Source organism: Charadrius vociferus, unplaced genomic scaffold (assembly GCF_000708025.1).
Source record: "Charadrius vociferus isolate BGI_N301 unplaced genomic scaffold, ASM70802v2 scaffold54, whole genome shotgun sequence".
Classification (NCBI taxonomy): domain Eukaryota; kingdom Metazoa; phylum Chordata; class Aves; order Charadriiformes; family Charadriidae; genus Charadrius; species Charadrius vociferus.
The window spans coordinates 1,506,025-1,529,455 of record NW_009648350.1 but is presented as its reverse complement, the minus strand read 5'-3'; the positions used below and the strand labels follow the sequence as shown (position 1 = coordinate 1,529,455).

General features: G+C 54.9%; 1 protein-coding gene across 2 annotated transcripts in view; it reads right to left on the bottom strand.

Moving 5' to 3' along the window:
• ATP2A3 (ATPase, Ca++ transporting, ubiquitous) overlaps positions 1–23,431 on the bottom strand; it is a 34,017-nt gene that overhangs the window by 3,052 nt on the left and 7,534 nt on the right. Inside the window, exons 5-20 of one of the 2 annotated variants that reach the window (XM_009885107.1) lie at positions 22,760–22,840; positions 21,649–21,734; positions 20,665–21,129; positions 15,050–15,138; positions 12,383–12,485; positions 11,998–12,129; positions 9,543–9,668; positions 8,218–8,436; positions 7,395–7,730; positions 7,080–7,300; positions 6,147–6,349; positions 5,952–6,037; positions 5,195–5,328; positions 4,645–4,762; positions 3,882–3,999; positions 1,799–1,871 (exon numbers count right to left, since the gene is read on the bottom strand). In XM_009885107.1, the coding sequence (XP_009883409.1) occupies positions 1,799–1,871; positions 3,882–3,999; positions 4,645–4,762; positions 5,195–5,328; positions 5,952–6,037; positions 6,147–6,349; positions 7,080–7,300; positions 7,395–7,730; positions 8,218–8,436; positions 9,543–9,668; positions 11,998–12,129; positions 12,383–12,485; positions 15,050–15,138; positions 20,665–21,129; positions 21,649–21,734; positions 22,760–22,840 (2,590 nt within the window). The remainder of the gene's footprint in view (positions 1–1,798; positions 1,872–3,881; positions 4,000–4,644; positions 4,763–5,194; positions 5,329–5,951; positions 6,038–6,146; positions 6,350–7,079; positions 7,301–7,394; positions 7,731–8,217; positions 8,437–9,542; positions 9,669–11,997; positions 12,130–12,382; positions 12,486–15,049; positions 15,139–20,664; positions 21,130–21,648; positions 21,735–22,759; positions 22,841–23,431) is intronic. The other variant, XM_009885108.1, reaches the window with a different exon arrangement.

Here is a 23,431-nt window from a genome sequence, read left to right as displayed (position 1 = left end):
CTGGAGGGGATTTCGGGGCTGCCTTCCTCCCCAGGTGTGGGGCCATGGGGGAGATGAGAGTGAGCAGCTCCTTTTCGCTACGCGCTGCGGAATTTTTTTCTGATGGGACCCAGAGATTTTGGTCCCTGCAGATTTCAGGCTGTCTCAGAGGGATGCAGAGCCCCAGGTGGCCCTGGCAGGGAGCGTGACACACTCGTCACCGCACAGCCACCTCTGCCAGCTGCTCTCCTCTGGGAGGATGTTAAAGCATAAAGATGACACCGAGGTTGCAGATAAGAGGCCAAATCTCAGCAGTGGAGATGCCCACCCAAGGGTGCAACCTCCCCGGTGTGGTGGCAGGAGGCTGCGGAGCACCGTGCTGTCCCCCGAGGAGGGGACAGGAGGGGACAGGTACCCAGCGCTACGGCCACCACCCCGCAGCTCCTGCAGAACTGCCCAGGGACAGCCGTTCTCACGGGGTGGAAGGACAAACGGCTGCACACATACTAATCTGCCACAAAACACACCGAGATGACTCCTGTGCAGCAAAACTTCTGATTTTCAGAGACAGTGCTGCTGTCGGGGCAGTTGGTAGTTGTGTTGCAGAAAATTCTTTACTTGCCCCTTTTTTTTTTTTACCATGGCACAGGGGAGAAACAGCGCCCGGGCAGAACCTGCTGCTTAACGTGCTGCAAACAAGCAAGACCACCACGCTGGCCCCACCGACTCCTGTGATGGGTTTGTGAAGATGAGGAGGCCCAGGGATGGGGCAGGATGGCAGGAGGGGAGCGGGGTGGCCGTGGCAGCACGGAGGGGCACGAGCACCAGGGTCATCTCAGTGTCCTGTCTGGATTCAGTACCTTTCGAGAGCCACTCAGAAAAGAGACTTCTGCAAAGTCTTGGCACAGATGCCTGGAAACCTTCCTGCTGCGTGCCACGGGACTCGGAAAACAATACGCTTAAACGCATAGAGGATGGCAAATATTGAAAATTCTAGGGCAAGAGGTCCTCGAGGGTGGTCAGCCCTTGTAAGCCTGCCAGCGTGTATCTGTGTGATGGACACCTGAAAAGGCCTTGGAGAACATCTCCGCGTTCCTGACCAGAACATCTGCAGGTCACACTAAGCTAACCTAGGTAAGCCGTGCACGTTGGCTCACACTCACATCACCTCCCAAACCCGAGACAGCAGAAACCTCAGAGGTTCCAGAGATGGATGAAGGCAGCAATACATGCAAAGCATGCAAGATGAGAGGCTGGAAGTGACCAGGGTGATGGGAAGAGAAATGTAAAACACTGAGACCATGGCAAAAACTGAACAGTCTCAGCTTTCTGCTGCTTCAAGGACAAGGAAAATCCAGCGTAATGGAAACACGACTTATCTGAATCTGATCAAAGGAGAAAAATTTCCATGCAAAACCTGAGTCAGCAGAACTCACAGCTAGGCATTTGCATCCCTCAGCTGAACACCCTTGGCCATCCCTCAGATTTTAGCCTCAGAAGGTCCCATGCTGGAGACGATCCCCAAGCATTGCCTTGCAGGGCCCAAGCGGTAGCCTGCCCTGCCCCCCCCTCGCAAAAACTGCCATGCAAAGGGCTGCTTCACAGGCTTTTTAGACCTTATTTTGAAGCAAGACACAGAGGCCAGTGTGGGAAAGGAGACCCTGTCTGGGTACGGGGTCCCTGGGCTCCATCATTGGCTGATTTTCCAAGCCACGTTCACCCAGACGTGGTCCAAAGCCGGTCCCCACCACATGCGAGCAAGACTTTGGAGGAAGCATGGAATACGGCATTCGGGGATGAGACACGTAAGAAAGCCAACCCTTGCTCTGGAGTCCTGCAGGTTTTCAACTGGTGCTCCCCGCTCCACGTGTGTCTTACTGTCCTGAGAATGCCTGGTGAAGAAATCACAATACCACATTTAAAAGTGGCTTCTTGAGGCTGTTTTTTTTTTTTTTTTGCTTTGCTTTCCAAAGCCCAGAGGAATGAGGAAGATGCAGGATTTCAATTATTTCTTTCAAATGCGATGATTTAAGCGTGATTTTTGCCCCGTAGCCGTGATTGAATAGCCCCATGGGAAACCCTTGCTGGATGAGACACAACAGAGCGACCTGTGCGCACCAACAGCACCGTGACCATGGGGATGAGGGCAGCTCAGAGGACCCAGCATGTTGGGAGCATGGCATGGGAGGAGGAAACACTCTGAACTGGTACGATGGGACTCGAAAGGATGGTACGCTTGCCAGAAACCCTGCTGTGCTCAGAGCTGTGCTGGCAGAGCCGAAGAAAAGCCCTTCCTCCAACAGCGTTGAGTTTTTACAGAGAAATGCGAAGTGTGGGAGAAAGATAGACTCATCCCCAGATCACAGATGGTGAAGTGAAGACCGAGGGCATGCATGGGATGCAACAGCCAGGAATTAAACCAACTCTCCTACGCCCCAGCCCAGCACCGTGCCATAAAATTGTTGCTAGAGGCTTGTGATCGGATGATAGAACAAGCCTGGGAGATGCAAAGCACCCATGAGCCTGTCGAGGGATGCAATAATTAAAGAAAAATAAGCTAGAAACAATTTCTGTCTGGTCTGTAAAAACAGGAGCCCCTGCACCTCTTCTTCTCAGCGGCTTCACCGAGCGATCACTGTGGTTACGGAGCAGCTCGCTGCAGAAAGGAAAGCTGCTGTGAGCACCTCCAGTGCGCCAGGAGCCGGCGAGGGGGAGCACAACCAATTTTGTGATCATTTCCTGCCTGCAGTAATTTCCCATCCCGTATTTTCAGCTTTTGGCACGGTTCTGCTCCAGGAGAAACCAAACAGGGCTGTTACGGTGCCCCCAAATCCCTCCCTGCCAGGGCTGGATGGACCCGCTGGCAGCCCTGAAATGCAAAAGTGGCTTCACACAGTTTTCTCGGGTTGTTATTAAAGGGTGAAGACAAAAGGAAGGGATGTGCTAGGATGTTGGTTGCTTAAGGGGAGAAAAAAGGTTTGAGCAAGGTGATGCTGTGGAAGGACATCCAGTCCCCACACTCAGGTTGCCCATCTCCACCCCCCCCCTCCCCCCGGGCCACTACATCTTCCCCAGGCAAGGATGGTGTATCTCCTGCCCTTCTCCTCCCTGCTATCACTGCTGGGGCAAACACACCTTAAAAAATGAATCAAAATGTGTTTTCCTGGAGAGGGGTCAGCCCCGTGGCAGCCACGGCCAGGAAAACCCACAGGTTTTTAACTCAGTGCCGAGATATCACCCACAGCAACATCTTTTGCGAGAAACGAGAGAAAAGATGATATCATCTCTTTGGAGGGCCGCCCAAACACACGCTGTGATTTACAGCACGCAGCCTGGGAGCACATGGGAACCGCTGCCCCGGCGTCACAGGAGCTGCTTCTCCTCCACGTGTGCCACAGGACGGCTCCCGAGAGCTGCCAGCCGAGGGCACCCCATTGAAAACAGTTTATAACATATTCAGCTCTCATTTGATCTTAAAATAGAGGTGGCAAATACAAGATAAGGACAGCCATAGAGGGATGGAAAAATCGAGGGGAAAAAAAATGAAGGATTCCTGTTAGAAACCAGTGTTTGATTTCTTTTGCTTTGTAAGAGAAGGGATCCGGTTCCCAGAGGTTTGAGAGGAGCTGGAGAAAGACTCATGGCAGATTTATCTAGTGTTCCAGCTCCTACGGGAGTCTTTCAAGCAGATGTAAGTACCAACTGCTCTGCCTGGCGTGGCACCCGGGAAGGAAGGGGGTAGGAGAAAAAGTCCCTTTTTCACAGCAAAGGCGGATGAACATGCAGGAGCAGACACCACGCGAGCGGAGGAGGTGAGCAAGGTGTCCCCGAAGCCACCACCGAACCCCCAGGCAAAGCGTCACGGGGCAAACATGACCCGGTGTGGTGCAGACCACGCTCACCATCCAGGTGGTTGCGGGAAAGGTACTTGAGTCCTTCGTCCAGGAGGATAACGGGCAGGGAGATTTTCATGACAACCACCCACTGTGGCCAGCTCAGGGGGGTTACCTGGAAGATGAGCTGCAAGGCAAAAGGATTGGACGTGTCAATAGGGAAGGAAGTAGGATTTTTTTGTTTTTTGGGGTTTTTTTTAAAGGTCAGGTTATTGTATGGTACAAGTTGAGAAAGGGTCATCCCAGGTACCAAGAGGGAGGATCCAGACAGCCCAGAGAACAGGATTTCTTCAAGGTCTGTCATGATCCCAAGGTGGCCTTTGGCCAAGGTCAGTCAAAAAACGATGTCCTTCATCTCTCCTGCAAATGAGGAGAGCGAGGCACAAGCTAGGACTGTATGTGCTCACAGGCACTTAGCAGGGGATAAAGGACAACGTAATCTCCTGGGCACAGCGACCCATTTCATCTTAAGCACCTTTAGGCATCACCCGAGGCATCAAGAGCCTTGGACTGCAAAGGGAGGTGATGCCTCCAAAAGGAGCTGAGATATCCATACCCCTCTGCCTTGCCTACAAGGAGAGCTTTTGACTTAACAAAAAGCTCATTGAGGCAGGGTGTCTCCTGGACCCTATGTTAGTTAGCCTCACAGGACCGGGCATGCACTAGAGGCAACCATCCCAGAAGCTTCCAGACCCAAAGGCTGCTCCAGGGATGTCCTTGCCCACAGGAGGAGCTCCCGGGGCTGCGCGCGGAGGTGACACAAGGCACTCACAGGCATGGGCTTGACGTAGAGGATGAGGAAGTGCAGAGCCATGGACATGATGATGGCCCCCAGCAGCCAGATGTTGAGCCATGGTGGCATCCGCAGCAGTGACTGGTTCTCAGAGACACTGCGAAAGCAAGGGGACAGCGTTAGTCCCAGTAACCTCCCGCTCCCCACACCTGCCCAAGCTGGGGGTTCCCACTCCTCTCCAAGGCTGCACGCTACAGCCCCTCTCTTCCAGACTGTTCAGCTTCAGGCTTTGCCACAATTTGGATCTGGACATCCACCTCAACACAACCAGCCATGCATGAATTAGGACCAGTCGTTAACAGGTCCTGCTAACGGATGCAGATCCAGCCCTCCCTCCACTGCTATCGACAGCAGCACACTGCCTTGGAGGAGCTCATTTACAGTGAGCCCAGCGGTCCCCTGCAAGAACACTCCAAATGGCTCTGCTCAGTAAAAGCAAAGCCCTCAGCCCACCGACGGACGCTCAAAGAGACCCTACACAAAATCGGTCCTGCGTAGAGCATACAGAGCAACCCTGCAGCCACCCTACCTGTTCAGAGCATTGCACATTTCGATTGTCACCAGCACAGACAGAGCCATCGTGGTCGGGTATCGGGACTCGAAGATCTCACAGTCGATTCCTTCAAAGATGGGGTTGTCCTCAGTGCACCTCATAAAGTTCCTCTGTCGGCACAGGAAACCGCTGGTAAATACACAGTAGAGCAGCAGTGTAGGAAAGGCAGGAAAGAGGAGGAAGATGTCGGCTGGTTGGGGAGCACATGGTGAACCTTGATTATTAGGGGTGCTGTTAAATATCCTGCAGTTCAGAGGAACTGATAAAACTGTCTAAAGTGATGCAGCTTCTGCTGTGGTTGGGGCTTTGAGGTTATGGCTTGATCCGTGATAAGCGATTTCACGTGCAGTTAATAAGGTGTTTGAGCTCACATGCGTCTTCATAAAAAATACATCTTCCATTGCACGTGACATTGGGGTGCGATGGCACCCACTTTCCCACCACCTTGTTCAGACCTACAGTAACGTAAAAATCGATCCCTTTCAATGTGGGATCAGGTCCAGGAGCTACTTTCAGCTTCTTTGGATCAAGTCGGTTGCTCGCAGAAGCAAGGCTGGAAACATAAGCCTGAGAGAGAGAATTTGCTTTTCTTTTTAAATTAACGTCTTCTCCACCAGGAATTTGGGAACGCTACAATAACCACAGAAGAAAGGTAGAGGAAAGACCCCAACAGCTGAATCCATGCCTTCACCCACCTGCTCAACACGTTGTCCCGTTCCCCTCACCGACTCACCAGCTGATGGAAGGAGACCTGCGGTCCCTCGGCGTCGTACAAGAACCACCAGGTCGCTGCACCCACCGTGGCCAGGCCCACGTACACTGCGGCCGAGAGAGACACCCTTACCCCCAGCACCCAGCAAGGGTCCCCCTCCCCACGGCACCCCATGCCCATCCTTGCCCTCTGCCCACAAGCGCCCGTGGGTCTCACCTCCGATGGCCAGGTAGCGGAAGAAGAGCCAGCCGCTGATGAGGGGCTCCTTGGGGTTGCGGGGCAGCTTGTCCATGATGTCCAGGTCGGGGGGGTTGAAGCCCAGCGCGGTGGCCGGCAGCCCGTCTGTCACCAGGTTCACCCACAGCAGCTGCACAGGGATGAGGGCCTCGGGCAAGCCCAGGATAGCCGTCAGGAAGATGCTGTGGGGAAAAAAAAACAGAGATGCTGAATTAGATGGGCTCTGTGCAGCCAAAGAAAACGTTTGCAACGTGCAAGGGGAGAGGGAGCAGGCACCCTGGATCCAAATACCCCAAACTGAATATTCACCCAAAGTCCTGCAGATGAACCCGCAGCCCCCGAGCCCGGAACCTGAAGTCCAGGACTGAATTTTGCAGCTAAAATTTGTTCCTGTTGCTAATAAAATTTGCTTTGCAGTCAAAACCTAACCATTGATGTCCCCGTGGCCGCGCAGGTTCCCGTTCCCAGCTGAAACACAAGGGCAAAGGATGCCCAAGTGACCCCAAGGCTGTGCCTATGCTGCTGAGGACGGCGCTGATTTACTGGGAGGGATGGAGCAGGGACGGGGAGAGCTGCCCAGGACCTGATGCAAAGTACATCAGTGCAACCTGGTGACAACACCCTGTGCACAAATATCTGCACCCGTCTTAGACACTGTCACGGACTTGAACACGCAACGCTTTGACAAAACAGCCCTTGGGGGGTGGCATGATTGTAAAACTATGGAAGAAAAATCCCTCTGCCCCAAGGGAATGAGACAAGGCACAGCTGCTCCGTTTGGTAGCCGGGTTTACAATTTTGGGCACCGCATGCTGGCAGGGGACACAGGCAGGACTGCAGGTCACCTGCCTCAGGGGACATGTCCCCACCACTGCTCCCCTCAACGCGGTGCCTGGTGTTGGGGGCTCTCACCAAACGACCTCCCCAACGTTGGAGGAGATGAGATAGCGGATGAACTGCTTCATGTTGTTGTAAATGGCCCTGCCCTCCTCGACGGCCGACACGATGGTGGAGAAGTTGTCATCGGAGAGCACCATCTCAGCAGCCGACTTGGCGACGGCTGTGCCTGACCCCATGGCGATGCCAATCTCCGCTTTCTTCAGGGCCGGGGCATCGTTGACGCCATCGCCTGTCTGCACAAAGCCATGATTAAGGAGGTGCAAGGGATTGGGCCAGGCAGAGAGGAAAGGACCGCGGCATGGTGGGGCGGTCCCCCGGGGGACTCACCATGGCAGTGATCTCATGGAAGGACTGGAGGTACTCGACGATGCGGGACTTGTGTGCCGGCTCCACGCGGGCAAAGCATCGGGCATCACGGCACGCCTGCCGCTGCGCCTCGGGGGGCAGCTCGTCGAACTCCCGGCCCGTGTAGGCTTTGCCGGCCACGTCCTCGGTCTCTGAGAAGATGCCGATCCTGCGGCAGATGGCCACCGCCGTGCCCTTGTTGTCACCGGTGATCATGATGACGCGGATGCCAGCCTTGCGGCACATCTCGATGGAGGAGGTGACCTCCTTGCGGGGAGGGTCCAGCATCCCCACGCAGCCCACGAAGGTCAGGTTGTTCTGTGGGGGGAGACAACCCAGACCCACATTAACCCCCAGCAATGCAGCCACTTCCCTCCCTGCTGTGATACCACCCTGGGAACGGGGATTTCCCCTGGGAGGAAACTTTCAGGAGGTGTCCTACCGACAGCCCCATGGATGCACCCTACAGCCCCAATGCAACGGGATGCTCCCATCCCCTCTGCTGCTCCTCACACCTTTTTGCTTCACTCCCCTCCTCCGTGTCCATCTCGGTGGTCCCCACGCCCCTCTCAGTGGTCACCCCATGGCGATGGATGCCCAGTGGGACGGGACTGTTGGCCTTGGGACCAGCCCTGCTGCATGCAGCTCTGCACTAGAGTTTGCAGAGGAGCTGAGCTGCTCAGCTCAGCATTGCCCGCTGCTCACAGCGAAACCAGAGAGAAAATACTGTTGGGGCAGCTGGGCGTAGGTGGGAAGACTTTGGGAATAAGGAAAAAGCTCCTGGAGAAAGCCCCCGGGGCCGTACCTCGTAGTGGACGAAGGCAGCGGAGTCGTGCAGCTGCATGGTCTCCCTGCGGACGGGCGCGTCGTGGGTGGCCAGGGCCAGGCAGCGCAGCGTGTCGATGCCCATGCCCCAATCCCGGATCCTGCCCAGGATCTTCTCCCGCACCGGGGCCGTCAGTGGGACCCTGGCAGTGCCCACACGGACGTGGGTGCAGCGCTCGATTACGCTTTCTGGGGCACCCTGGGAAGGAGAAGAGGGCTTAGGGGCTGGAAGGAACCTGGAGGATGAGCATCTCTTGCCAGCACCGAAGGAAGCGCCGGAGGAAGGGAAGGCACCAAGTTTGGGCAAAGGAGAAGGCAATGTCCCCAAAACTCCAGCACGCGCATCCCGGCATGGCGGCTCAGCGCGCTAGATGGCAGCCTCCCACCGAGCGCACGGGTATCGCGGCCGGGGAGGACGAACCCGCATCAGGTCACCAGACAGCAGGATCTGCTCTGCCGGGGATCCGTCTGACTCCCGCAAAACCTACATGTCTGCCCACGATCCTCCCGCACCACAGATCCCCTCTCGCCCCCGGAGGGGCTTAGGGCTGGAAATCTCTGCTGAAAACATGTGCTGCCTGCGGGATGCTCAGCGGATGCTTGCGATGCTTTTGTGATTCAGGAAAACATCTCCTCTCCCATCACAGCATCTCACCCCGTCCCTTCTGACCTCACAAAGGACCCCTGACATTACTTTTTAATATAAAACTTGGAATCCTTCTATTGCTCCTCCTAAAAAAGCTCGCCCAGGACCGGCAGGCCTCAGATGCGGCAGCTCCAGAGGGTCCCGACCTGACCCAGAAGACAGAGTTCACCCACCCAGAAGATGTCCCAGTGGGAACAACAATATATAAATCTTCTCGGAGTCAGCAGGGGGAAATTCCTGCCGCATCTCTTCTCTTGGGAAGAAAATGCCCTTTAAAACACTATTTTATTTCTGGTTACAGTGGAAAACTGGACACTGCCCTTTGGGCATTACTGGTGTCTGGAGGGTCCAAGCCTTTATTAAAGGCAAGTGCCCGAGTTTTGCACAGGGGCAGCTCTCCCCCGGCCCCAGCAGGAGCACGCTCAGCGCCTTTTCCTCCCTCTAAATCATCTTACCTCCTTGTTTTTCCTACTAATACTGCTAAGCCTCACCTCCTCCCTGAGCACAGCAGCCCACCTGCCGGCTCCTGGACCCCCGGACAGCTCAGGGAGGGGACAAACCACAAAGCATCACTGCCCGCTGCAGTAAGGGCCAAATCCTGCTGGGGCGTACGTGGGGAAGGAGGATGCTGCAGGGGTGCTGAGGACCTTCTCCCCTACCTTGACGAACATCTTGCTGCCGGCGGAGTTGTGGCCGGGGCCGGTGGGCGTGCAGTACACAGACATGGACTTGCGGTCGCGGGAGAACTCCAGGGTGCACTCCTTCCTCATCAGCTGCTTGATCACCTGCGGGGACATGAGCCGGGACATGCTGGGGACACAGCTGCCGGTGCTCTCCGCCTTGGCTAACAACACTGCCGAGCCGGGACAGCACCGGTGATGGGAGGAGAAAGGCAAACACAGGAGCCAGAAGGGATGGCACAGTGCAAAAGAACAGAAGGAGCTTTCCCTATGCAATTTTTCAGGACAATTTTAACCCCTCCAACTCGAGCATTGCTGCCCAGCCCACAGCACGTCCCAGCATGTGCCAGACCTTTATTTTATCGACCCCACACGGGATGCCAAACAGCCTCTGTAGCCTAAGATAAAGCTCTGTTTGCCAGAGAGGTGGGGAAGACTTTCCCCCACTGTGGGCTCCGGCTGCGCTGTGGGAAGGGGAATTGCATCCCACTCATCACTGTCGAGGGGTTTGCCCCAATCCTGCTCCCACGAGGCTCAGCGGGAGTGGGAGCACCAACATCTCCTGAGGGCGGATTGGTTCCCATCAAATTAAGCATCTCCAGAGCTGAGACTCTAATTAGGCTCATTTCAGGACACGCTAATTACCCTGAGGACTGCCAGCTCGGCAGTGACACTCACTCACCCGAACGGTACCTGCAGGTTTGCAGGGTGAGGACGGAGCAGGGGCTGCCCCAGCGCACGGACCCCCGGGCACGGGTAGTGCCTGCAGACAGCTCCTGCATCCCAACACCCCCCCGCAAACCCCGCTCTACTATCGCTACTAATTATTAACGTAAGGAGCCAAACGCCCCGCAAGATAGCAGCCGGTCCTCAGAGCAATCCCCCTCTTGCGCATCCACATCAGCATCACGGCAGCTGAGCCCGGCTCTTGGGAGGACACGTCTTGTCCCAAAAAAGCCGTTTAATGAGGAGGGCGTCTGTGGCCGATCCAAAGTACTTTTCAGAGAGGGAAGCAAGGTTGGTGCCGGTCTTGCTCTGCACGGCTCAACTGCTTATACACTTATTCTTATTTGTTGCCAGGAGGGTGTTGCTTGCAACGGGACATACGCAGCTTTTTGCACAGGACTTCTACAGCAATTTTAAATAAATCAGTGAAGGGAGTAAAGGAAAACTCCTTGTGGGGTAAAACCTTGCCAGTTCAAAGTTAACAAGGATACTCCTACTGCAGTGAAGCTGTGAGCGGGAGTTTGGGAGCTGAAGAGATGCGCAAAGGGGATTTGGCCATGCAAAGTGTGGGCATCCGGCGCATACGTTCACTATCTGTGGATATATCAGGCAAACATGACTCTTGAAGGCCAAACCCAGCACGGGGTACGAATGCAGTGACCCACAAAAGGTGTTTGTGCCCACAAAAGCAGCCCCTCTGGGCATTGCTCAGCGCGGTGGCAAGGACACCTGAGAGCAGCCAGATGCTGTGGGACCCCCAAAATCTCCCCGGAGATTTCAAAACACAGAGCCACGAGCGGCAAAATTAAGAAGTAGCGAAGAAACGCTGCCAGGAAACTCCAAGGAAGGGTTTTTTTGTCCCCGCCCAAACACAAGAGTAAGGAGAGCAGTGCTGGTGATGGATCCCAGCCTGGCGTCCGAGCGCAGGGCAGCAATGGGCAGGCGTAAGGAAGCCACTGCCGGACTGACGGACAGCTGGGAAATTCCATCTCCCTTATCAGTAAAGAGTCAGGGCATTTATTACAACCTGCTCGGACCTATCTAGGGAAGAAAGGCCAGAACAGAGGGCCCTTCCTTTGAGCAAGCAAAGACATTATAAGATGTAACAGCATGATACCAAAGCTGAATAAATCCAGATATGAAATAAAGTGTATTTTTGCCTGGAGGACAGGGAGACACTGCAGAGCCAGAGCAGGGGAATAACCAGCACAGGATATTTTCACATCAAAACCAGGTATTTCCAAAGAGCAAGCCTCGATCAGGCAGGCACGGCTCTGGGGAAGAGGGTTTGGTTCACCCCACGGAGGACGGCTGCTCAGTGCAAATGGGGCACCTAAAGATTCGCTGCGGAGCTACAAAACTCCAAAAAAACCTCCTCATCTGCAGCCGGAGCTCTGGCCATCACCGAGAGGGTCTCCCCTGGCTGAGCAGGGTCTGGGCTGGGTTTCAGCCTTGGGAACCATCCGCTCCAAAGCTCCACGTGGACCCAGGTTAGTCCCCACGGCCTCGGCATCAGCCCCCCCACAGCCACTGCACTATCTGCTCCGAAAACAGCTCAGCCCCACCGCAAGCCATGTAATTGCATCCTTGGGGCAGATCAGTCCCTTAGATCACTGCAAGTGGTTATTGCTCAAATAACAGTCGTCCCAACACCCTCCTCTCCCTCCCGTCCCCCGGCACCGGAGCTCACGGGGCGTCCCCCGCTCACCGAATTGCAGGCGTTGGCTCGCTCCACCTTGGAGAGTTTGCTGGTGTCAGTGTTGAAGACGTTCATCTTCTCCACCAGGCACGTCAGGGCTGTTTCAGTGGCTTCCCCCACCTTCTCGTAGACTTTTTTAGACTACAGGGCAGGGAAAAAAAAAAAAAAAAAAAAAAAGAGCTTAAACTTTAGAGCACATCCTCTACCTGCTGCTCCCACCAAGGACACTGTCACCCCCTGCACCATCCCAGGGCTCCCAGAGCATCACCCTGGGACGGGCTGAAGCCAGGGCAGGGGATCCCAAGGGACAAACCGCCCCTGCGAAGGGGCACACAGTGAAGAGAAGAGCATCGTCGGTGCCCCCTCACCGCCCCGGCCCCGGTGCCCCCCGCACCTCGTTGTAGTCCAGCGAGGAGTCGTTGCAGAGAGCGCAGATGGTGGCCAGCTCCACCAGCCCGTCGTACTGCCCGCACTGCACCGGCTGCTCGTCCTTCAGGCTGCGGGGAGAAAACAACCCCCCAAAGCCTTAGACCAAGTTCAAATTATGCTTAGCTTCTCCTATATATCCCTTGTAAAATTTTTTGAAGTGGGAGAGAGCACCCCGGGCTTGGCAAGAAATGCTTCGGTTCGCATTTTGTGCTTTACCAAACGGGCAGGACTAGTTGCAAATAAAGTATCGCAGGAGGCAAATCAACTCTGGAAGTGCCCCAGAATAAAGGGGGCTGCAGATGAGCTCAAAAGAGCATTGGACCTGAAAGCAGGGGCTGTCAAAAGGCTTATTATGAAGATGATGGATGAGAAAAGGGGCAAAGAAATCCAAGTCAATGTCCGCTCCCCCAGGGGTTTCCAGCTGCCGGGGATCCAGAGGAGCTGCAGCAAGTCCCTTCTCCTCCCCTCGATGCTGCTTCGTGCTCCAGAGAGCCGGAGGGCACCCAAGGGAGCGTTTAAAAGCAGCAGACAAATTTAACAACTGCATTGCTGTGGCTGTTTCCAGGCAAGCAGCGAACTGTGGCCTTTGCTTCCTAAACAGCAGCTCTTTGCTATGTAAAGGAGCACAAACGTCGCTGGAAAAGAGCAGCCGCGAACGCACCGGGAAAGCGGGACGCTGCCTCTCGCCCGGTGGCAGAAACGGCAGCGGTGATTTTAAGGGGAAAAGAAAAAAATTATCCCAGTTCCAGGAGAGGTAACTGCAGGTTAGAGCTGTATAAACTCAGCCGGTCATCCGCTTGCTGGAAAAACAATTTGTCAAGCATTTATTAGGATCAGTTTATTCCACTGCTGGTTCCCAATGGAAAGAACAGTTTGGAGCCCTTGTTACAGCTCAGGAGCGGAAAACAGGGAGCGGCCAAGAAAATCTGAAAAATCTGTTTGCTGAGGGACACGAAGCCGCACGGGGCTGAGAGCGGGCAGGGGCGAGCTGCTGCCTCCTGCCCAGAGGATGCTGCCGGGCCCCGGCGCGGGGACAGGGGGAAGGCAGCGGGTGGAGGAGGAAGCCTGTGTTGAGTTTTGATGTTTGGGAAGGTGGAAATACCCAGGAATGGCTGTTGCAGCATGTGATCCCCTGGAGAGAGCTGGGAAGGGGTGATGGGGAAGGGATACAGCTCCATCATCGACTGCCCCTGCGCGGAGCTGGGTGAGAGGCGTGTGCTGGGAAAGGCATCAGCAAAGGCGCTGTGTGGGGATGCGAGCAAACCCAAGGTCAAACACGTAATATCCCCCACGCCGAGGCCAGGCTAAAGCAAAACGAGCATTTTGGTCCCACCAGCCCCAGGGAAATGGGGGGGTTCTCTCCGTGACACCTAAGCGAGCTCTCGCATCCCCCTCAGCGCGCAGTACAAGCACAGGGCTGAAGCAAACGCAAAAGCAACGCGAATTGTCACAGACCATCACGGAGCCACCCTGCAGGCAGTCCCTGGAGGAGAGGGGACGCTGAGCTTCAGAGGTTAGCAGACACGAGCTCAGCCCCTCAGTCCTCCTCATTTAATTGAAACGCACTGATTGATACCATCTTACGACCTGGCTCACTTTTTAATGGAGATTCCTAGCCAAGGATCAAATTGGCTCTATAAATATTCATGAAATTAAGTCTGAGGCTAGGATGAATTATAGTCGCTCCACAGATGAGCAGAAGGGACCGTGGCGAAGAACGTGCCCGGGATCACACAGCAAAGCGAAGGGGAGCAGGGAGTGCTCCAATAGCCACCCAGGCTTCTCATCTTCCTCCTTCCCAGACTTTCCCCACACTGGGGAGCATCATCTCCCTTCGAAGGAGGGGGAATAAACAAACACACCAGCAGAAAACGCCACGTGTGTAACAAGACAGCAGGGAAAAGCCCCTGGCTTCCAGTCCCCGCCCTCGGCTGCAGCTCAGCAAAGCCCATGTTTTCCCCCAAAATGTGTCCTGACATCAGTGGGATCGTGCCCCGGGCACAGCAGCCATCTCGGCTGTCCCTGCAGAGGACGTGGGGCTCAGGGACCACTCTCCTGCTGGGATTTGTAGCCATTTGCAAGTCCCTCTGCACATCACCGGTGGCACAGCTGCCGGAGAAGCTGCTGGCCCCGGGTCCTGCTGGAGGTGGGGGTGATGGCCACTGGCCGGTACCAAAAACGCGCAGGCTTCAGAAATTTTGAGAATGAGCCCATACTGAGGAACACCTCGTTCACCGCTATTCCCACATTTGCTGCCCTCTCCAGTTCACAAGCGGGCTCGTTTTATAGGGTGAGCTGAGCCCCTTTGCTGAGCCGGGGCGCGCGCCTTCCCCCTGGCGTGTCGGGCAGGAGCCAGTGATGAGGGACAGTGAAACGATTTGCCCTGGCTCCCACCCAAAGCAAAGGGCAACCACCTGATGCTTGGCCAAAACCCAGCACCTAATGGGCATCTTCACAGAGATCTCCATGCGCAGGGATCAGCGTGGCTGCGAACCGACATGGAAAACCCACGCGGGGGTGAGCCTGGGGTCCCCCCAGCTTTGGCCACAAGCTCAACCCTCCCACCTCCCCCTGACTGCACCGCTGGCCCCGGGGCCACCACGTGTCACCCGTGCAGGAGACCCACACTCACATCTGTCCCTCGGGGGCATAGGTGGAGCCGGTGATGCTGAACTCGTGCAGGCTGCACTGGGCGCCCTCCACCTTCTCCATGATGAACATCTGCAAGGGGGAAAGATGGAGACAGAGCATCAGGCAGCGATTTTTTGGTACAACTCACGTGCCCAGCCTGGAGACCCGCCAGCCGGTACTGTCCCAGCGATGGCCCCGCTGGTACCGGGCTCAGCCCCCTCCCTGGTCGCCCACCGTTCCTGGCTGTCCCCAAATCCTTCCAGCTCACCCCTGACTTTTTCATGTTCACCTCCTCCAGCTCTTTTTTTCCATCGGAGAGGAGCGACGCTGAGCCAGTTCCTAAGAAGGTGCCTGTGTTTTTCTTGGAGCAGCGAAGCTCTGCTTTCCGCCTCTGCCCCGGCTGCCCTGGAAAGCCCCCGCGGGGCAGGATCTACCAGCTCGCCTGGCGGGCTACTGGGATCGCAGCTCAGCTCTGGGCACCGGCAGCGTGGCAGCTCGGTAATAAAGCCCTGGGGAGCCGTAGAAGTCCCACACGCTCTATTTTTAGTGATTTTTTTTGCTTTTCAAACCCCTTCCAGTTTCTCTCTTGCTGCTATAGTTAGAGCAACAAAACCAAAAAAAAGAAGAATATACAGTAAAAATCCCCCTTCTCCCCGAGCTCTCCCAATCCCCCTTGCACAGCCCACCCTTCGGGGCACCTCCAGCGGCAGCAGGAGCAGTGCCCGACCCCAGCCGGGGCGACAGTTTGGCGACGCTCGTTTCTGCTTAATCATTATTTATGACCCATGCGGAAGCCAAAAAGTAACATAATAAATAAATAAATATATAAAATTGTTTTGATGAATGCTTTTCCCTGGCTGCAAGCGCCTGCGGGCAGCAGCCAGGAGGGAGGACGGCTGCAGGAAAGCTATGCCCTCAGCTCTACAGACCTGCTCGACAGCTCCAGAATGGGGGTGCAGGGGCAACTGTCCCTCTCCACCCTGTTTTACATCGTTTCTTTTCCCTATTTATTTCCCTTATTTATTTCTCCTCTGTTTATTTGAGACGTTCCCTGGGAGAAATGAGGAGGCATCGCTCAGCGCCAGAGATGCAACAGCTCTGGGTACCATCCACTTCTCTCCCCTCCGCGCTTCCTCTGGCAACTAACAGCGGTTAATTTACTGTTATTATTAATGATTGTTAATAATACAAGGACACCCCACCAGCGCAGCCACGTTGGCTGGTGTGTGTGAGACCTCCCCATGCACCCCAGGTGCAAGATTAGGGCCAAACCAAGGAGAAAAGGTCAAGCTCGGGGAAGCACATTTACGGCAGGTTTAGCATCGGGACACCTTTCTGGGTTTTCTCACCTCTGTATTTTACAAGTTTGGGCAAATCAAAGCAGGACATTCAAAGTGTATGTCTCCTATGTAAATACTTCTGAACCCAAAGCAACCCCACAACTTCACAGCTATTTGCAGGTCCCCCGTTTGCTGGGCTGTTGCCCGCAGCACCTTTCCCAGAGCCCATCCTCGAGGGCCCTCAGCATCCCTGAAGGGTTTCGAAGAAAACCACCAGCCAAAGGGTTGACAGAAGAGGCTCAGGACATCCCGAGCCCTCCACTGAAGCACTGAGCTCCTCTAGCAGGAGCTGCAAACACTAATGCACGAAGCACCTCGATGAAGAGAGCCAAAACACATCGCGTCTCCTTTAGTGGCTGAATTGCCCCGAGGTGATGGACACCAGGAATGGAGGCGAAATGTGGCTGAAATTTCCCAAGGCTTCTGCAACACCAAGAGGTCCCTTCAAAGGGTGAGCATCCTTCAACTCTTTTTGAAACGTCCAACACCATCAGCCTTTCAGAGAGCCAAAATCTCCTGTTCTCTTCAGAAAACGGACTCCTGCACTCAGAAATACCAACTGGGCTCTTATTTGTTAAAAAAATCTGAAAGCATCCACCCCAGCCACCGGTGGTTTCGCCTGATACGGGACTGTTTGTTTTCAAATGCTCATGGCTACAAAACAATTACTACTTTCACAATAGCAACTTTCTTATTTAAAAAGGAAAAGAAAAAAAACCAAAAAATAATTCCAGGCCCTTTATTTTTCCATGCCTATTTAAAAAGGTGCCGTGTAACCCACGGCAACCAGAGGTTATATCAAATTTCCTGCCTGCTCCCGGCTTGCGTGCCTGGCAGAGCGAGGGGGTGGCCGGGGGACCGCAAAAGGTGCTTGCAGGTTTTTTGGCGCAATGTTTCGGCAGATTTCCAGGCTGAAAAGGGGGCAGGTTGGCTGGCAGTGGAAACAGTCCAAAGCAAATAGCCGTGTCTTAATCTGTAAAGAGGATAGGTAAGGTTCCCATCACAAAAATAATATAAATAATAACAGGGGCAACAGAAGGAGGTGGCAAAGCTGGGCAGTTTTGGGAGGCTGCCGAAGAGAGATGCTGCTCGGCTTCTTGCACTGCCACGGCGAACACCAGCTCCAGCATCCAGCAAGGGGAACCCAGCGAGCATCCCCCAGGGCTTCCCCCCGCCCTTAACCCTTCTAAAACCACATCAGCGATTTGGGGGTCACAGGGAAGAGGGATGCGAAGGGTACGTCTCCACATTTCCGTATTTTCTGTAGTATCTTTAAAAGAACTCCTCATCAAAAGGCAGACAAGACAGGATTGCTGTCTGGAATAGTAAGAGGCTGTAATCATCAGTCATTTACCCGTCAATCAGCCCACGGATCAGCATCGTTTTCCTCCTGCGCTGGAAGCAGCCCTGGCCCACGGCACCCACCGGCAACTGCCACAGCCCCTGGGAAACCCCCAGCCAGGTCTCCCATTAATTAATGACCGGTTTAGATAGACAAGACTGCTGAATCAAGGCACAGTGGATATTAAAAAGCAAACGGAGCCTGCACAGTTCCTGGGCGGCTGCTCCGGGGACGGGAGTTCACACATTCATTCTCTGCTACAAGGTTTATGGAAAATAAACCCCTTTCTGCTCTTGTTCCCCAAAACACAAACCATCTCAGAGACAGCCAAACGTCACCACCCACCTCCCTCTCCTGGAGACGGGGCACCAGCATCTCCCCCCTCCAGCCCCACGCAGCGACAGCCCCGAACCCACACAGCCACAACTGCATCTCCACTTCGCGTCCTGACTCTCAAACGCCACCCTTGTGCTCCTGGAAAAACCACTCACGGCGCACAAAAGGGTGCTGCAACTTTTAGGAGATTGATTTAAATGTGCAAGAGCAGAGCTGCAATGCCTCCCTGCCCCGTCCTCCCCCTGCCGGACTCCCATCGCTCCCAGCCGCACGGTTATTTAATGGCTGGGAGAAGGCCGTCTGTGGCTGCTCCATGCCACGGGCTGGGGGAGATGGTGGTCTTGGAGACCCCCCAGTTGACCATAAGGTGAGCGACACAACTCACAGGTTTAATCTGATTTACTAAGCAGGTTTGCAGCTTCACCGTCTTGCTGCAGAGCTGTAACCTCAGCGGATTCGAGGCCACAGCAAAACCACAAAAATCTCGGCCACCTCAGATGGACGAGGGCCCTCCGGCACGAAGCCCTTCACGCCCCCGAGCATTTTGGGGGGCACCGCTTCGCCCGTGCGGACCACGTGGCACCCATACGCACCCCGCTGAGCTGGCTCCGCCGGCGCCCTGCCACGCGTCCCAGGCACCGAGCGAGACCGCGAGACGGCGGCGCAGCCCTTAAAAAACAGCTGAGGGTTTTAAAACAGACCCGAAGCCTCTCAAGAGTCACTTTACAGCTCTACAGACCTGATGCCGGCAGCAAGACGCAAAGGGCAAGCACCACTCGGCAGCATACCCTGTGGCCGAGCAGCTGCGCTCACCCAATTTAAATGTATGTGTTAATTAAATCGCAATTAATATATTTTTGCAGGTTATTGATAGGCTTCCATGGCTTTTGCACCCCATAGCTGAGCCAGCCGCTCGGCGCAGGAGCACGTCCAGGACATGCCAAGGGCCACCCAGCGCAAATATTGACCCGCCTGGCGCAGCCTCCGTCCTGCCTGCGTCAGCACGGGAATCCCGCTCCGTCAAACATTAACGGCCGTGCGTGGGTGTCCCGAGGCCAGCCTGGCTCTCGGTGTCACACCCTGGGAGTCAGGATCCAGCCAGGCGAATAACACGGATATCGCAACGGGGTTGTGGGGAGACGGGGTGGAGGACACATGGAATTTTGAATTTTTTTTTCCCGTTGTTGTCGCGAAGTTGCTGAGTTCATTCTGCAAATGATGATTGATGCAAAAACCCTCTTGTGTGCCCTGCTCCTTCCCTCTCCTGCCCTCTCCCCGTCTCAGCGTTGCTAATCCTTCCTCCTGTCTCTCCTCACCGCACCACACCGCAGGAGATGGTGGCACTTCTGCCCAAGTTCAAGGAGCAGATCCTCTGGTAGGAAGTGGTTTGGGGAAGGCATGGTCACGTCCTACCTCTCCTTCTGCAGTCTGCAGAGCTAAAGAGACCCTCAACTGCTGGGGTTGCCCTTTACTCGCTCCCCTGCACCCCTGGGGCAGAAAATGGGCTGGTGGGAACCTCCTCCTCATGCAAGACGTGGGCAGCTTGGTCACTGCTTCGTTCCAGCCGTGTCTCGTTTTAAATCATTTACAGGGCAGAAATATCAGACATTTCCAGTCATCTGTAGTTTGTGTTGCGCAAACCAGTGGCCAAAGCCCGTGGCCAGCTTGCAGCACGGTCACAGCTTCCCACCCTGCTATCCGAGTGTCAGCGAGGAGGGATGGTGGCCAGGTTCATTTTTCCCCACAGCAACACATTTTCCAAGGTTCTCCTGTAAAACCGACGCGCCAAGGCCGTGAAACTTTCCTGAGACTTGAGGATTAATGGGGAAACTGAGAAGCACTCGGATGGTCCAGGCTTTCCTAACAAGTCACCTCCCCATATGGCCAGACACGCAGCAGCAAAGCTCTCTGGTAGACCAGGAGGCTTTGACCTCTTCGCCAAACCACCCCAGGGTTGACCTCTTCATAAGAAGAGCTTTTCAGTCCAAGCCCAGCTCATGGCAGATCTTCTGCCAGGAGAGGACAGGTAACCAAAGCCATGTTTCACCAGGTCACGGGCATCTTCTCTTAACCCCTGGATTTCTGCTCAAGCTCGTCATGGACAGCTGGACCCACATGTTGCACTGAGTCACCAAGTTTTGTCCTTATGGGTCCAGACTTTGTAATTTTGCACGGTCCAGGATTTCTCATTGGTTTGGTTAAAAACAAGGGAAAAAAGGGCAACAGAGCAGAGGAGGCTGATTGCATTGGCTTCTCCAGGAGCTCTGTCGCAATGCCACATCCCAGCAGGAAGAAATGCTCTCTGGGGAGGGAGCTCTGCAACACAGCACCTCCAAACTGGTGTGCCCATAAAAGTCAGTTTTTTAATTACAACCATGCCGAAAAAAGCCATAAACCTCCTTGCGCCCGGTCAGGCAGAGAGGAAGCTCAGGGCTTCCTCCAAACCATCTTCCATGCTCACCTTGAAATTCCTCATATGAAACAAGTCTGGTGAGGACAGCAAAGCCCCTCAACCCCAGGATGGGGATGGAGCAGCGAAGGGTGCTTGGGGGCTTACAGAGCATCCCCCCTGTATCCCAAAATGTCCCCGGTACTCACCCGGCAGACGGACATCTGGTTGGTGGTGAGAGTGCCGGTCTTGTCGGAGCAGATGACGGAGGTGCAGCCCAGGGTCTCCACCGAGGGCAGGCTCCGGACAATGGCGTTCTTCTTGGCCATGCGGCGCGTGCCCAGAGCCAGGCAGGTGGTGATGACGGCTGGGAGGCCCTCAGGAATGGCGGCCACTGCCAGTGCCACCGAAATCTTGAAATAGTAGATGGCCCCCCGAAACCAGGAGCCCCCGTGGACGGGGTCGCTGAAGTGGCTGATGTTGATGACCCAGACGGCGATGCACACCAGGAAGATCACTTTGGAGAGCTGCTGGCTGAACTCATCCAGCTTCTGCTGCAAGGGGGTCTTCTCAGGCTCTGTCTCCACCATCTGGTTTCGGATCTTCCCGATCTCGGTGTACACCCCTGTGGCAATGACAACCCCTACGGCCTTCCCAGCTGCGATGTTGGTGCCCTGGAAGGGAAGAAAGGGGCCAGAGTGAATACTTGAAACCTCTTGGTCGCTTGTTGTGAAAGAAGAACATGAGATCTTGGTTAAGGGAAAAATGAGACATCCTGGGATTTTATATAAATCCACACTAAAGCAGCAGAAGATCCCTCCTGGGAGTTCTCTCACCCCTCGAGGACTTGGCTTCTGCCCAAGAGGAGCATGAGCAAGGAGGAAACTCGAACTTGCAACAGCTCCAGGCTCAACCACAAACCTTCTCTCCCTGTCCATAATACATCCTACTTGATGGAAAACCCACTGAGATCACCCAAGGCATTTAATGGTGTCATGTACCACAGTCCAAATGAAATCCTGTGGAAGCAGGTCCTCATTTTTATGGATTTGGGGCTCTTTATATGGATCCATGTCTTCCTCATGCATGCACTCCCTTTCTCTGCTCAGAGACCTCCTGTGTTCATTGGCCTCTTCACTTGGCAGCTCTTTACAAAACCACAGGAGAGGTGAAGACAAGGGTAAGGGACTTACGGAGAAAAGCATGTTCTTCTTGTCCTGGTTGACAGCCCGGGGGTCAGGGATGGGGTCAGCATGTTTGATCACCGACACAGACTCCCCTGCCGAGACAAGAGGGGGGAGATGAACCACCCACGTTTCCTCTCCAGCCTCCGCTCAATGCTGTTATGAGCCTGCATCACAACCCCCGCGGCTTTTTTAAGCAGCACATTGCCACCAAACCATCAAACCATCCATCACGGGGATGTCAGAGCTGGGCCAAGGCGCTCTGAAGACGAGGGCTGCAGAAAAAGGACCTAGCGGCCATGAGCTCCCATACAGACGTATGGAATGGGGCCAAACCCCCGCCCAGGGAGCCACTGGTGTGCGGCACAGGTTTGCATGGTCAGATGGGGTTTGTAGGACAGCACAACAGGAAAGGTGACCAAAGCCCTTCTGCTGAAGGTTTATATACTGTTCTTTGCAGATTTGCCCTCTCGCTGCATCTTCTTTTGCCCTTGGTGAACTAAGTTAATGCAAAGCCACTTTTCAAGGAGACTGGGCTCCACTCCCCATGTTTTTAACATTTTTTTTCTGATTGCTTTTCCTTCCCTGTTGCCATCTCCTAACTCAATGCCTTTACAAACTCACACAGGAGAGCTGAAATACTGGAAGCCCTTTTTGTCATCTGGTGATTCACTGGCCTTTGCTGACAGCAGAGAGAGAGAATTTTTGAAATATCATCGATTATCAGACATAAGGGCTTTTCCAGTGCTTAAAAAAAAAAAAAAAAAAAGCCCCAAATATCATCACCTCTCCCTGAAGTTGCGAGGCCTCGTGCACCAGTGGTCATTGTGCGACGGCTGCAGGGTGGGGAGCGTGGGCTGGGACTGAGCAGCCCCTCGTGAAACCCCACGTGTCGCACGGGAGGGAAGGGATGCCCAAACACTGGGCGCATCTTACCTATGCCGTGACTTTTAAACGATGCTGGGACCCCCCCAGGTCCTCCATCTCATTCTCCCACCCGTTTCCCACCCCAGCAAAGCGCTTAGCCCAGCGTCAGCCCCAAAATTTTGGCTTGGGGCAGATGGCAGAGGGAAAGCTCTGCCTTCAGCAGCCGCCTCCCCCCCATCACGCCTACACGCACCTGTGAGGATGGACTGGTCGACCCGCAGGGTGGTGGACCGGATTTCGATGATCCGGATGTCCGCCGGCACCTTGTCGCCAACTACAAGAGCAAGAGCAGAGCAGCGCGGTCAGGCAGCACCGGCAGCTCCCGCCGCCCCGGGGAAGGGGGACAGCAAACCCCAACCATACCACCCCAGGCAGGCTCTGCCCCAAAGCTTGGGGCCACCGCTTTGCACCTCAGTTCCTGCTGTCTGCCCTCGTTCTCTATTCCAACTGCATGCTCTCCAGGGCAGGGACTGGTTTTTGCTGAGAATCCCCACGTCCCTACGGTGGTGCAGGCGTACAGCAGCACCCAGCCTGCGGCAACGAGGGGTCCAGCCCGTGGTAAACCGGTATCCTGCCCTGGGATGCCTCCTTTCTGCATTTAAAGCTTTATTTTGTATGTCTATAATTTACAAGTTAAAAAAAAAAAAAAAAAAAGCCGGAAAGAGGCACCATCAGCTGCAATCAGACATCGGGCAGCGCAGCGATGGCACCTTGAGGAATTTCTAATGTTATAGGGGATTACCTTCCACAAAAGCAGCCAGCCGGGCTGAGGCTGAGGGGGTTACTCGTGCCACGCTGGGCACCCTCCACCCTGTCCCATGGACCGACCACGTGTTTCAAGCATCACCTCCCTCTCCAAAATTCA